The 14,697-nt window shown below is 38.8% G+C and overlaps 1 protein-coding gene across 1 annotated transcript; it reads right to left on the bottom strand.

Moving 5' to 3' along the window:
• Nucleotides 1–337: 337 nt before the first annotated feature.
• On the bottom strand, nucleotides 338–12,143 carry tmem151ba (transmembrane protein 151Ba). The gene is made up of 2 exons (XM_067418248.1): nucleotides 11,731–12,143; nucleotides 338–1,972 (listed from the first exon to the last, which is right to left on the bottom strand). Exons 1-2 carry the CDS (start codon nucleotides 11,809–11,811, stop codon nucleotides 500–502), a joined length of 1,554 nt encoding a protein of 517 aa, XP_067274349.1. The 5' UTR covers nucleotides 11,812–12,143; the 3' UTR covers nucleotides 338–499.
• Nucleotides 12,144–14,697: the final 2,554 nt, after the last annotated feature.

The raw sequence follows: 14,697 nt of genomic DNA, 5'->3' as shown, positions 1-14,697 counted from the left end.
GCTTCTTCCTGGGTTGGTGACATCATAAACCCTCGCTAGTCTCCGCAGATGTGACTTCTGCCCGTAATGGGAAGGGGCGTGGCCTTAACCTGTGCTTGGCACTTCAGCCAATAAAAATACAGGAAACTACATTTGGCCATCTAACCAATCTAAGAGCATTGCATTTTTCGGAGGGATGGGCTTCATAGAAGCAGGAAGCAAACAAGCCATGAGACAGCGGTGTGGAATAAAGGGAGAATAGAAGAAAAATACGGCGTTAAAAAACAAAAACAAGTATTACGACATGTTATACTGCCCCCTTAAACACAACCAAGCCTAGAAAAAAAACACGGAACCACCCCTTTAATGTGTTTTTAATGTGAACAATTTGTCAATGTTATTGTACATTTGGGACTCATTTAAGAGAAACATTTCTCGTAACAGTCTGACCCACAAATCATGAGTTTGCAAATAAATTAACTAGCAGCACCAAGCTTGCGTTCTCGTCCTTTCGCAAACGCTATAGTGAAGTCTCCACACAGGGTCCGTTACGGTGCAGTGAATGGCGGTCATGGCTGAGGCAGCCCTCGTTGCGGTGGATAATCAGTATGGGAAAATACAGCGCGTCCTGATAGGCTGGAGGAGAAGGTGGGCTTTCCTCATTGGTGGACTGTCCGGCCAGACATTGTGTGCTTTCGGTCGGGCAGCTGGGATCGTTTAGGCTACTGCTGTGACTTTGCCAAAGGCAGCTGCGGCGTGAGCCGTACAAACGTCCCAGCGAGAATCGGCTGCTACTGAAGGGTAAGCGCGGGCTGGTGCTGTTGCAGATGCTTAGCGCGCTACGAGAAAAAATCGACGAGCTGCTGATGGATCGGTGGCAGCGTTCGCAGTTCTGTCGGTATCCGCCGAAACCGCTTCCGCCGGCCGCGCCGATCCCGCGGGGCGAGAACGTGTTGCAGCTGGACTGCTGTGCCAGATCCATTAGCACAGCCTCGGAGTAACTGGGAACAAGCTGTTGGTTGGAGCGAATGTGCCACTCGAGCTCAGTGCTGTCGATAGTGTTTACCCGCGGGATGTGGCGGCAAAACGGCCTCTCGTCCAGCGGCGTAACAGCAACATAATCAAAGCCAAAAAGCTTCTCCACATGGTAATGTAGGTACGCCGTTTGATACTCCGTCATCACCCGCAACGGCCATGATAAAGTCAGCGCCGCCGCCAACCAAAAGCTACACTGCGACGCATACCACGGCAAGCGATCCGGATCCGCATACGCAAGCACGTATTCCTTAAACTCAACGTTTTTTAGGTGCATTCCTTCACGCGCTTCCATGTAATCATCCAGACCTTCGTTCTCGGTGAAGAACCGCGCTCTTTGCGTCAGATAGGAGTTCTCGGACTCGACATTAGCGAAACTAAAGCACTTGGTGAAACGCAGCTTGGTCACTGGAAAGCTTTCCAGACCTGTGAGGTGCTTGGAAATGTCCTTAACCCCGCAGTTCCCGTAATCAAACTCAGCCTCCGCGACGTGCGTGTTCACCCTCTCGTGGTAAACCTGTGTGGTCGTATAAGCGTCCCCATTGCGGTAGCGAGTGACTTGCCTCGTCCGGCGTACGTAGTGGTAACTAATGGCCTTCCACCAGATGCACGGCGTGGCTTGCTGCATGCGATGCACGCGCTCGGCGATGCTCTCCAGGTCTACTTTAAACTGAAGCTCGTTGCGCGAGTAACAATGCCAACACTCGACTAGGTAAACCACGTAGAGCATGACGAGGAAGGCCACTGGGATGTAGATGTAGCCGTTGGAGCAGGGGCTGTCGTGGTACATCATGGACTTGCCCTTGAAGGTGCTGTCGAAAGAAAGGCGCGTAACTTTCGTGACTTGGCACCAGGTCATCGCGATCAAACAGCAGTACATCAGCAGCGACAGGAGCAGGCATTTCCAGTGCGATTCGCGACACAGCGACTTGCTCAGGGACTGCTTCGAGGGTCGTTGCTGTGAAGATATAAATGATAAGAAGAAGAAGAGATGAAAAAAACACCCTGGATAGAGGGATCCTAATAGATCTTTGGCACTTTTTCCCATAGAAAAACTTCAAAAAATCATGTGAATATTGTGTACAATCTATATAGGGCCCTGTTTGCACCATGTGCTTTAGTCAGTCGGATCACAAGTGGACAACGCTAAATACAGGTGTAAACGGGGTCCTAAAACGATTTAAGCTTGTCCGTTTTCGACCACTTCCAGAGATGGTGAAAAAACACACAGTCGTAGTGTAATCGCTCATGTGGAAATACACACAAACAGTCACTACACTGTAAAAAAGTATTTAAAAAATAAGTTACCTGGTTGCCTTAAAATTTTGAGTTCATTGAAATAAAAATTTTGAGTTAATACAATGAACATTTTTGAGAATCGACAACCTTTATTCAAATGTTATTAAAAGATTTTGTAAGCATATTTTGGTTAATTGTGGGTGTTTTGTTTCTGATGACGCAATGAAACATGCTACTTTCATGATTTATCAAATGTTTTATGTGGTTCAGATACAATAATATCTTGAGTTTCAATTTATTAAACCAATTTCCTTCATTGTATCAACTCAATTTTTTAATTTCAATTAACTGCACGTTTTAAGGCAACCAGGTTACTTACTTTTTAAGTTCAACCAACAAAAAAAATGTTTACAGTGTAAAAGACCGATTATTCTCCATCTACTGACCTAACGTGTAAACATTATGGGAAGCTCTCTAGCCAGACAGGATTTTTTACTTTGTCGGCTAGAGACCCAAGTTTGGTTTAAAGGTGAAAAATGTACTAAGCACGATTTTCTCTCACCATTCCTGATTTGTAACACACACTCACAGCGTTCGGCTGCCCTTGTGTCTTTCAGAGCAGAAGCTAAAGCTGAAGCTCTCCGTGTGTTTTTCTGTCATCTACAGGCGGGCTCATATGTAAATTGTGTGAGCTTATTTTGCCCATTAGATGGAAAGATCTAAGAAAGTCCATACATTTACCTGCCCATAAACCCTCCCCTCGAAGAAATCAGGACAGAAGTGGTTGAAAGAGACGGATTAAAACACCAGATCTAAACAAGAATGTCTCTCCCTCGGCTACTTGTGATCTGATCGACCCAAACGCTGTAAAATAAAGGTTCTTCATTGGTGTCATTGGGTTCCATGAAGCACTTTTAACGTTGCACAAAAGGTTCATTACAATGGGAAAATGTTCTTTAGATTATTAAAATGTTCATCACACTAAGAACATTTTAGTTTTTATTTCCAGAACTGTTCACTGAAAGATTCTTTTGTGAACCAAAAATGGTTCTTCTATGGCATCACAATGAAAACCACTTTATTTTTAATAAAGCATTGTGTGGGACATTACTAGACTCCATTCATCACTTTCTCAGCACAGCACTGAAGTCCTTATTCATGCTTTGGTAATATCACAGATTGACTATTTGCATATTTTATTTGGTGTTCCTGAAAAACAACTTCCCCACCTGCAATTCATTCAAAAGGATTGTTAACATTTGTTTAAAACATTTGTTCTTTTGTGAGAAGCGTTTCACTCGATTATACTTCACAATAGGGGCGGAAAATACGATTGCAGCTTCTGTTTCATCACATTTCCTGATTTAGTTGATTTCAGGAGCCATTGTGGAAGTAGCAGACCAGCAGTGGCACGTTTTTTGGTGCTTGTTGCATGCATTTAATGTAAGTTTGCTTCTTATTTTTTATGTTTTGAATTTTCTGATTGTTTAGTATTTAAGTTCTGTGGTATGTTCTATTAGCCTAGAAATCTAGACGCGCCAGCAAATCTAATCTGCCGCAAGTGTCGTCTAGCAACTCTCAATACCCTTCTGAGCTGTAAACACCAAACTCTGGACGGGCCAATCACATTGTGTATAGAGTTGGTGGGCGGGGCTTAACATAATGACGACGGCCGAGTTGCGTTTGCGTGCATCTAAACACAGAAACTGGCGAACGGCGGTCTTTCGATTCAGCTCTGACCGCGACTCTGGAAGACTTGGAGTTAAGCTTTTCTCTGAGAAAAGAACAAAGAGCGGCACTGAAGTCATTCTTAAAAAGGGAAGATGTGTTCTGAGTTTAGCCGACCGGATACGGCGAACGTTTAATCTATCAGCGAGCTCTGTTTCACCTTTGCTCTGGTTGGTGTAGCGCTATCCTATCGCGTGCAGAGGGAGTTTGAAAGACAACCGTTTATCCGCCCCTCTGATTGAGCTGTCAATGGTGAGTTTCCAGACCAAACATCTTGATGTGGGTCTGGCTTGTCAGGCTAATGTTTTATGGTTGTTAGCTTCCTTTTTTGTATTTGTTTGCTCGTATGTTTGTGTGTGTAATCACATTACTGTAATTTAAACAGTAGAGCATGATGTTAGCAACGCCAAGGTCATGGGTTCAAATCCTGGGGATACAACCGATCAAACATATAGCATGAATGTAAGTGACTTTGAATAAAAGCATCAGCCAAATGCATAAATGTAATGTAAAATTTGTATTTGTTACCATTTATTTTGTAGATTTTGTTCTTGTGTGTTACTTGTATTTGTATATTCCATCTGATATGTTGATTTTAAACTCTTTCTACTTGGAATTATTAGCCTAGAAATCTAGACGCACCCTAGCGGCAGCAAATTTAATCTGCCCGCAAGTGTCGTCTAGGAACTCTCAATACCCTTCTGAGCTGTATTCCTCACAAGCTGGACGGGCCAATCATGTCGTGTATAGAGTCGGCGGGCGGGGCCATAATGACGACGGCTTCTAGTAAACACAGAATGACGTGCTTCTAGTAAACACAGAAACTGGCGAACGGCGGCGGGCTTTCGATTCAGCTTTGACCGCGACTCTGGAAGACTTGGAGTTAAGCTTTTCTCTGAGAAAAGAACAAAGAGCGGCACTGAAGTCATTCTTAAGAAGGGAAGATGTGTTCAGAGTTTAGCCGACCGGATACGGAGAATGTTTAATCAGTCAGCGAGCTCTGCTTCACCTTCGTTGCTCTGGTTGGTGTAGCGCTATCCTATCGCATGCAGAGGGAGTTAGAAAGACGACCGTTTATCCGCCCCTCGGATTGAGCTGTCAATGGTGAGTTTCCAGACCAAACATCTTGATGTGGATCTGGCTTGTCAGGCTATGGAATTATTGGAGGAATATGGATCCTTCTCAGGATATAAGCTGAATGTTCCAAAAACACAAATTCTCTGTTTTAATTACAGCCCTTCTGTAAATATGAAAAATAAGTATAATTTGAAATGGGATTCAGTTTAAATTAGATATTTGGGGGTAAACATTCCAATAGACTTGACAAATTTGTTTTCACTTAATTACCTCCCCTTGAACAAAAAGATTAGGGAAGACATAAGGAGATGGGATCTTTTACCTTTTCTTAATTTTGGATCACGCGTGGAATCTGTCAAAATGGTTATTTTGCCGAAATTGCTGTATCTCTTTCAATCTCTTCCACTAGATATACCTGACCGTCAATTTCAGGAGTGGGACAAGCATATTTCAAGGTTCATTTGGCAGAGACGAAGGCCAAGAATTAGATACCAGAGTTTAAAATGGACAAAAATCAAAGGTGGGGTCGCTCTCCCATGCTTAAAAGACTACTATACCGCTGCTCAATTGAGGCCATTAGTATGCTGGTGCAACCCAGATTACCGTGCTAGATGGAAGGAGATTGAAGTTGCTATGTCAGATAAATTTCCAATTCAGGCTGCAATTGGGGATAAGGACTTTTCATACAATTTAAAAGAATTGGGAAATCCATGGATATGTTTGGCACTTAAGATATGGAGCAGGGTAATCTCAAAGTAACCTGAAGGAGGGGGTAAAGGTCCTGAGATGGTGTGCATTTGATACCGATTTTTTGCCTAATAAATGGGACGCAAGATTTAAGAGATGGACTTCGCAAGGTTTAACAGCATACTATACATTTTTGCATAAGGGGGCTATAAATAATTTTCAAAATCTGAAGAAGCAATTTGGTTTAGATAAGGACGATTTTTATAGATTCCTTCAGGTCCGGCATTATATTGACCAAATACAGAAGAGCTGTACAATAGTAGGCTGGGATGACATTCTGTTAAATGTGTTTATAGAGGCTTATCTTGCTGGCTCCAACCGGAAGCTCATCTCAAGAATATACAAGGGGCTACAACAAAGAAAAGGTAGTTCATTGTATATAAAGCAAAAATGGGAACAGGAAGGAAACTTTGTTCTAAAGGAAGAAGATTGGGAGAAATTATGTGAGATACAGTAGAAAACTTCCAGTTCGTTGTTATGGCGAGAGTTTTGCTGGAAAAACCTTATAAGGTTTTTCATTACTCCAACTCAAAAGAAGCACTACACCAATTCTTCTGCATGTTGGCGAATGTGGGTGCCACGAAGCAAATCATTTCCACATTTTCTGGTCCTGTACATTATTGATTCCATTTTGGCAGGAGGTGTACAAAGTCTTACGTATTTTTCAGGTGGACATTCAATTTAAATTTGAGTCTTTATATTTAGGGGCCTTAACAACAGAAAATGTTTCTTCTCATGTCAAATACTTATTTCAGATCCTAAGTGCTGCTAGTAGAAAAGCTATTACTAGAAGGTGGTTAAAACCAGGAAAACCTACCGCTGAGGAATGGATTGACATTATCTATGATATTTTTAAGATGGAAAGGATTACTTTCGCTTTGAGACAGCAACAGGGAACTTTTTTGAAAAGATGGGAAAGATGGATAACGTATATCACCCCATTACGCCCATCATTTGTTTAAAGTGGATTTTTTTTTCTTTCTTTTTTTTTCTTTTTTCTTCTCCCTATTCCCCCTCTTGGTAGAGGGCTTTATGAGGCATTGAGGTTTACCCCATTATGTTTGTTTTAGTTCTAGGTCGGATTTTACTATGTCTAAAAAATGGTTATGTGAATGTAATGTACAATGAAGGCCTAATGGGTCCCTGCTTACTTTGATACTGTTTATCGAACCTGTGATGCTTGTCCTGTTTTTATGGATTGTTAATATACATATACTGATGGCTTAATGAGAAGCATGACAGGTATCATCACTGACTGTATTGAATGGACCTGGAAAAAATTAATAAAAAAAGAATTTAAAAAATAAATAAACTCTTTCTATCTATAAAACAAACTTCACTGCCACCGGTAAACAGTCAAATGGATTTCATCACGTGTGTTTCCAATCTCATCCTCTCCAAAATGGTAAACCTACAACCAATCTACACCGTTATCATACAGACTTGGACTCTTTTGGCAGTAAGTAACCACCTAGCAACTACCCAGCACACCCTAGCAACCAGGGTTGAGTTCAATTCGCAATTCTTTTCAGTTTCCATTTCAGTTTGAAGGAAGAGTTTGGAATGCAAGAAAGTATAAAAAGAGTAATAAAGCTAATTTTGACTTTAAACTTTGAATATGGGCTCTTTTACAAGCCTTTGAGGAGAACTATCTGCCATGCCGAACAAGCTTCTCATGTTTTTATTGTGCTGTTTCTTGAGTAAGTGCTTGCATGCCTGTCGTTATGCCCTTAACATGGCAGATGGCATTAAATAATTGATCATATTCTTCCGTAATTATCCGCTGTACCTTTTACCACGGCCTCTGGAGCACTTCGCTGCTGGAGATCTCAGCGGGAACCAGAGCACTCATGACAAGTAGCCCTTATGAAGTATTTCTCAGCCATTAATATACAATGCAATTAGGTTTTTGATATTTGAGTTTCCTCACATTCTTTCTAGTACGTCAGAAATTTGATCAATAGTCAAGTCATGATCAAGTCACTGAGTGACCAATGAATTTGAGGTTGTTTGAGAAGATTCTGCAGAAAATTGGTTTATGAAATATAATGATATTGATGAAGGTAGGTTTACATTAGTGGGCACGCAGAGAAGCTGAGGGTTTTTGCATTTATAATAGATTTTTGACTACAATGTTATGTAATCTTAAGCCTTTATTTATAGATATCGTAGCTAACAGACTCATAAAGGGATTTTTTTTTATCTCAGTATGCTTCTGAGACAACTATTTGGACTATATATTTAGCTTTCTGTACTTTACGATATAACATCTAAACATTCATACATTGATTGGCAAGTTTATTTCTTATAAGGATACTTTTTTATGATGACCATATTCAATGTATCTTATTCAATGTATCTTAATGTTATCATTTATGTCAAATACTTTAATATTTACAGTATAATATATACAGTTTAATAAAATTATCAAAGCAGCTATTTTCCACTTCGCTGCATCTGACATGGCATTCGTTTATTCCCAGACTGTTTAATGCTCAAATGTGTCATAAATGTATTTACCAGGGTTTCTGCGAGTCTTAATTTAAACAAATTAAGGCCCTAAAACATCAAAAAAAGTCTTAAATTGTCAAAGTCATGGCATTAAATGTTGCATGCATTCTTTCTGCATCTTCCTAAGTATTTTTGTCCTGTTTTCCAAAAGAAATATCTATACAAGTTTAAATCAAGATACATTTACTTGAGATGCAAATGCAAAGAAATTAAGTCTTGAAAAAATTACAAAATTTAATAAAATTTAATTTATGTTCAAAACAAGAACAAATATCTGTCAAAATGTCTGCATTAAGCTGATTTTTCTGAGCCCAAATATCTGCATATTTGTTCTTATTTTAGTCATAAACTTAATTTTGATCAATTTTACAGAAAACTAGACTGTCATTTTACATCTGAAGTGTATGCATCTTGATTTAGAAATCTTTAGATATCTGTACTGGGGGAAAAATACAGAGGAAAAACTAAACTTTTTTGCAGTGTGATCAGAAGGTACAGTAAAAGATACACTATATTGACAAAAGTTTTGGGACGCCTGCTTTTACATGCACGTGATCCCATTCTTAATCCGTAGGGTTTAATATGGAGTCGGCTCACCCTTAGCAGCTCTAACAGCTCCAGCTCTTCTGGGAAGGCTTTCCTCAAGGTTTAGGAGTGTGTTTATGGGGATTTTTGACCATTCTTCTAGAAACGCATTTGTGAAAGCTGTTCTATCGGGTTGAGCTCAGGACTCTGAGCAGGCCAGTCAAGTTCCTCAACACCAAACTCCCTCATCCATGTCTTTATGGACCGACGCTTTGTGCACTGGAGCGCACTCATGTTGGGACAGGAAGGAGCCGTCTTAAACTGTTCCCACAAAGTTGGGAGCATGAAATTGTCCAAAGTGTCTTGGTTTGCTGAAGCATTAAGAGTTCCTTTCACTGGAGCTAAGCGGACAAGCCCAACCCCTGAAAAACAACCCCACACCATAACCCCCATTCCACCAAACTTTACACTTGGCACAATGCAGTCAGGCAAGTACTGTTCTCCTGGCAACCGCCAAACCCAGACTCATCCATGGGATTGTCAGACAGAGAAGCGTGATTGGTCGCTCAGAGAACACGTCTCACTGCTCTAGAGTCCAGTGGCAGCTGCTTTACTCCACTGCATCCCACGCTTTGCATTGCTCTTGGTGATGTAAGGCTTGGATGAGCTGCTCGGCCGTGGAAACCCATTTCATGAAGCTCTCTACACACTCTTCTTGAGCTCATCTGAAGGACACAGAAGTTTGGAGGTCTGGAGCGATTGACTTTGCAGAAAGTTGCTGACTTCTGTGCACTGTGACCCTCAGCATGCGCTGACCCCGCTCTGGGATTTTACATGGCCTTTCACTTCGTGGCTGAGTTGCTGTTGTGCCCAATCGCTTCCACTTTGTTATAATCCCACTAACAGTTGAGCGTGGAATATTTAGTAGTGAGGAAATGTCAGGAATGGACTTATTGCACAGGTGTCAGCCTATCACGGCCCCACGCTTGAGTTCACTGAGCTCCTGAGAGCGACCCATTCTTTCACTAATGTGTGTAGAAGCGTCTGCAGGCCTAGTGCTTGATTTATACACCTGTGGACATGAAGGGATTGAACACCTGAACTCAGTGATTTGGAGGAGTGGCTCAATACTTCTGGCAATATAGTGTATTTACATATTGTAGTGGTTTTTAGCTTTTTTTATTGTAATGAATTAAAAAGTAGGGGATATCTGTTGGAGGATATATTTTCGAAGTAAATGTAGAGAACATATTGATGGATTGTGTTCCCTTAAATTTGTTTTACTTGGTCTTAAATAAGTCTTAAATGTACCTGAAATCCTGTTTTCAGTATAATTTATGAATTTAATGTAATTTAAAGTAAAGTAAAAGATAAAGTACTCTCTACAGTTCCTTTTTAGTTACTAGAACTCTTATGTAAGTGAACTATACTAACTAAGCAATTGTTAGCATAACATACTATTCCCATTTCACTTTACTTGTTTTTTAAGGCGATCGGTTTGCATGCTTTTTTAAAGTAAGTCTAACTAATTTGATTGTACAGTGTATCTATCTGTGGTTGTGGTCAATGCCGAAATGTGGTTTACTAGTTACTAAACATCAGGGACCTCATTTTGCCTGAATGACCTTTATAAGCTGAGCTAATTTGGTCTTTGAATATGAATTACATGCTGTTTAATTTAGTAAAGAGGTTATAGATATTTTTTTTTTAACTTTTTCTTTGACTGCAAGTGTTCATGCACATAATTTGTAGGCACTTTGATACGTAATTACAGATTAAAGAGCTTTTATTGACCCAAAGGAGAAGCACTTCTGAGGAAATGCTGATCAAAACAGTTCATCAGCCGCCAAATCAAGCACTGGGGACGGGTTCAGCCCAAACCCTGAGGCTCTTTCAGTGAAGATATCGTGAGGATCGTCCTGTGTATATTGGGACGTGTGAGCGAGGTGTCCCACTTTCTCTCAGACTATTTTAGTGCTCTTGAGCTTGTCGTTTTAGTAACATTAGATAACCGGCAATGGCTTTCTGGGGTTTAGATGCAGTCAGGACGGCCCTTGGTAACATATTCCTTAACCTCATTGTATTGCCTAATCTCTAAATGTTAAAATACACAGGATACATTATTGGCGCTACTGTAAAAGACTCAAAAGTAAATTCAGCTCCCACTTTTCTTCAGCGAATTCATTAAAAAATATATGATAAATCATTACAAACAACTTAAATGTAACAACATTTATTGGGTGAATCTCATAAAAAACATGCAGGTCATATTCAGCCCAAAATGCATTTAGTAATTAAAAATGATATATATATAATAATAATTTGGAATAAAATAATTTTGAAATACATTTTTGAAGAATTGTATTTACATTATTTTCATAATCAAGCACAGTTTACTAACTATTTTATACACACACATACTAGAGTAAGATGTCTTAATTACAGAAATGGCAATGTGTTAACAAGGCGATAATTTTCATATGAATGCTAAATATTTTATGCAATTTTTTTAAGCAAAATATCTTTTTGATTTTATTATTTGTTTTGATTGTATGGTGAAATGTGAAATGTTTAATATTCACTCTACTACTGTTTGCCACTGCATTTGAACGTGTCATTGGTTTATGCAGTCTTATTACAGTAGATGGATATTATTCATCTTTGTGTATCTCTTCTCACTCACGTACACGCACACACGCCCGTGTCAATTAAACATTAATCGTAGTGCGTGCATTAGCTTCTCTATCTTGCCTTTGATGCGAAACATACCGAATAAAGACTATTCTTTCTCTTCTGTCGTGGTTTGTAACAAAGGTTTCCCCACATCGGATGAAAGGCACACAATGGGAACGCGCGCGACGCGCCGCGCCGCGCCGCTCCTGAACTCACCGCTTCCCGCGGCGCGTCCGTCTGCTCGTGCAGGACATCAGCAGCAGCACTGCTGTCAGTGACCGGAGCCGCTGGAGACATGATGAAGAAGAACAAGAAGATGATGATACTGGAGCATCACAGCCATGTGTCATCCATTACAGTCCATCCTCAGCGCGGCAGCATCCCGGCCACGAGACCATCAGCACAACACGCGCACTTTAGTGTCCTTAAGAGTCTGAGAGGAACAAAACACTTGCGGGATCGTTGCCCGTCCAGGCGACGGCGAGCATTTCTTGCCGCGTTTGAAATAGAAGAAGCCAATCTGACCCTCGGCGAGAAGCAGAAATCGTGGAGATGAAGCGCATGAACGCGGAACGAATGACAATGAGGCGCGAGATGAATCCACACGGACGCTTCACGCGCAGCTGAGATCCAGGTAACGAGAGAGAGAGAGAGAGAGAGAGAGAGAGAGAGAGAGAGAGAGAGAGAGAGAGAGAGAGAGAGAGAGAGAGAGAGAGAGAGAGAGAGAGAGAGAGAGAGAGAGAGAGAGGGAGAGGTGTTGTTTATCTAATCTATCCCAGTCTCTCTGCTGAGGATCGTACTTGACCTTGACTCTGTGTATGTGGTTCCCACCCCATTTCTGACGCGTACTAATGAAAATTATACTCCTGTTAGTTTCTGCTTGAAAACAAACATTGTATTTGTACTTTTTAAATAGCTTAGAATATTAGCCAATTTGCATGCTCCCAATTCATCATCATTGCATTATAATCAGTCAAAAGTTTGGAAACATTACTATTTTTTATGTTTTTGAAAGAAGTCCCTTATGCGCATAAAGCCTGATAAAAAATACTGAATAAATAACTATTCTCTATGTGAATATATAGTAAAGTGTAATTTATTCCTGTGATCAAAGCTGAATTTATCATCATTACTCCAGTCTTCAGTGTCACATGATCCTTCACTAATTCTAATTATGATTTAAATTATGCAATAATGATTTATTATCAATGTTTAAAACAGTTGTGCTGCTTAATATTTTATATATTTTAAATATTTTAAGTGATATTTTTTTCAGGATTCATTGATGAATAAAAGGTTCAAAAGAACAGCATTTATGCAAAATATAAATATTTTTTAACAATATAATATAATATATCACTTTTCATCAATTTAACATCCTTGTTGAATAAAAGTATGAATTTCTTTAAAAAAAATTATAATAAAAATTCTGACCCCAGACTTTTGAACGGTATATTACAGTAGCCTATATACAAAATATTTATATTTTTTTAGCAGCAAAACATTTTCCAACATTGATAATACATCTTCATATTATTATGATTAGTGAAGGATCATGTGACACTGAAGACTGGAGTAATGATGATAAATTCAGCTTTGATCACAGGAATAAATTACACTTTACAAGACATTACAGTAAAAATCCATCTTATCCATTATTTTAAATTGCAGGCTTGAGCATAAGAAATTTATTTCAAAAACATTAAAAATAGTAAAGTTTCCAAAGTTTTCTACCAGTATTTTATGTACAAATTGTGTGTGTAAGTGCGCACACATGAATACATATACACACAGTATGCATACATATACAATATGTGTTACGCACACATTTAAGTTAGATGCAATTAATCGATTTGACAGACTACACACACACACACACACACACACACACACATATATATATATTTTATATATATATATATATATATATATATTTTATATATATATATATATATATATATATATATATATATATATATATTTATATATATTTTTTATTTTATTATTATTATTATTATTATTATTATTATTATTACTATTTTATTATTATCACTTTTAAAAAATAAAAATCAGTTTGTTCTAAATTATTTTCTGAAAACCTGTACAAATTGTTCTTTGTGCTGAAATGTCTGTTTAATCTTATTCTGTAACATCACCGCCTTTTTAAAAAAAGTTTTTTTGGTCTGACATCATATTTATGGTTCTGACATCATAACAGAAAGGTGGTTCATACAAAAGTGTGGGTTTCTATTATTATTTCAAAAACTGTAGTTGGCAGCTGGCAAAATACACAAGAATATGAACTGTAAATGATATGTGATGCAATCAAATGTGCTAATTAGGGCGACTATTAATCTTTTTTCAACCTCAAAACATTCTGAATTCAACAGTGTTTTTGGCACAAAGGTTTTTTGTTTGTTTTTTGTTTTAGGGATATCTTTTTTCCCTCATGCAGTCATTAACAAACATGATCAAACGGCATTGTTGACCTGTTCATTTGATAATGAATAGACCTGTGATAAACGTTATGGAGTTATTTGACATTTAAAAAGATAAAAATGAGCCAATCAATCATAAATCACGCATTTAAAGACAGTCTACAGCGCCACCTGCCGGTCATTGATGGCACTGTCAGTTCTGTTTAATGAAACGTCTCTAAACAATAAAGCACGATAGAATTTAACATTAAGGTGGATTTTTAAAATACATCCGTGTATTAATGTGCACGTGTGATGAATAGTTGTATTTAATTTAGACATCCAGAAGTTATTTGTGGTAGCCTATTTAAATTAATATGCAAAGCATGATGAGAACTCAGTAAAAAAAAAAAATACTGGGTTGTTTCAACGGTCAAACGGACGAACCCATCCGTTGGATTTAAAATTAAAAATTAAAAAATGTAAACCAACGGTTGGGTTTGTCCGTTTTTACCGTTGAAACAAAAGTGTTTTTTATTTTTTTTAGAGTGCACCAATACAAAAGCCTAGGCCTACTATTGTTTAACTTGACGTAAACTGGTCCACCAAAACTGGACAGACGAGTCAAAACACAACAGACTGACTTCATAATTGTCTCTTATACAATTATTAGATGTAATATTGGAAAAACATAAATGTCCAGATTAAAGTTGTGTTGCAATTCAGGGACTTTAATAAATAAAGCCTGTCAGGTCAAGTCACAGGT

Source organism: Pseudorasbora parva, chromosome 15 (assembly GCF_024679245.1).
Source record: "Pseudorasbora parva isolate DD20220531a chromosome 15, ASM2467924v1, whole genome shotgun sequence".
Classification (NCBI taxonomy): domain Eukaryota; kingdom Metazoa; phylum Chordata; class Actinopteri; order Cypriniformes; family Gobionidae; genus Pseudorasbora; species Pseudorasbora parva.
Note: the sequence above shows the minus strand (reverse complement) of the source record. Positions and strands in the feature narration are given on the sequence as shown.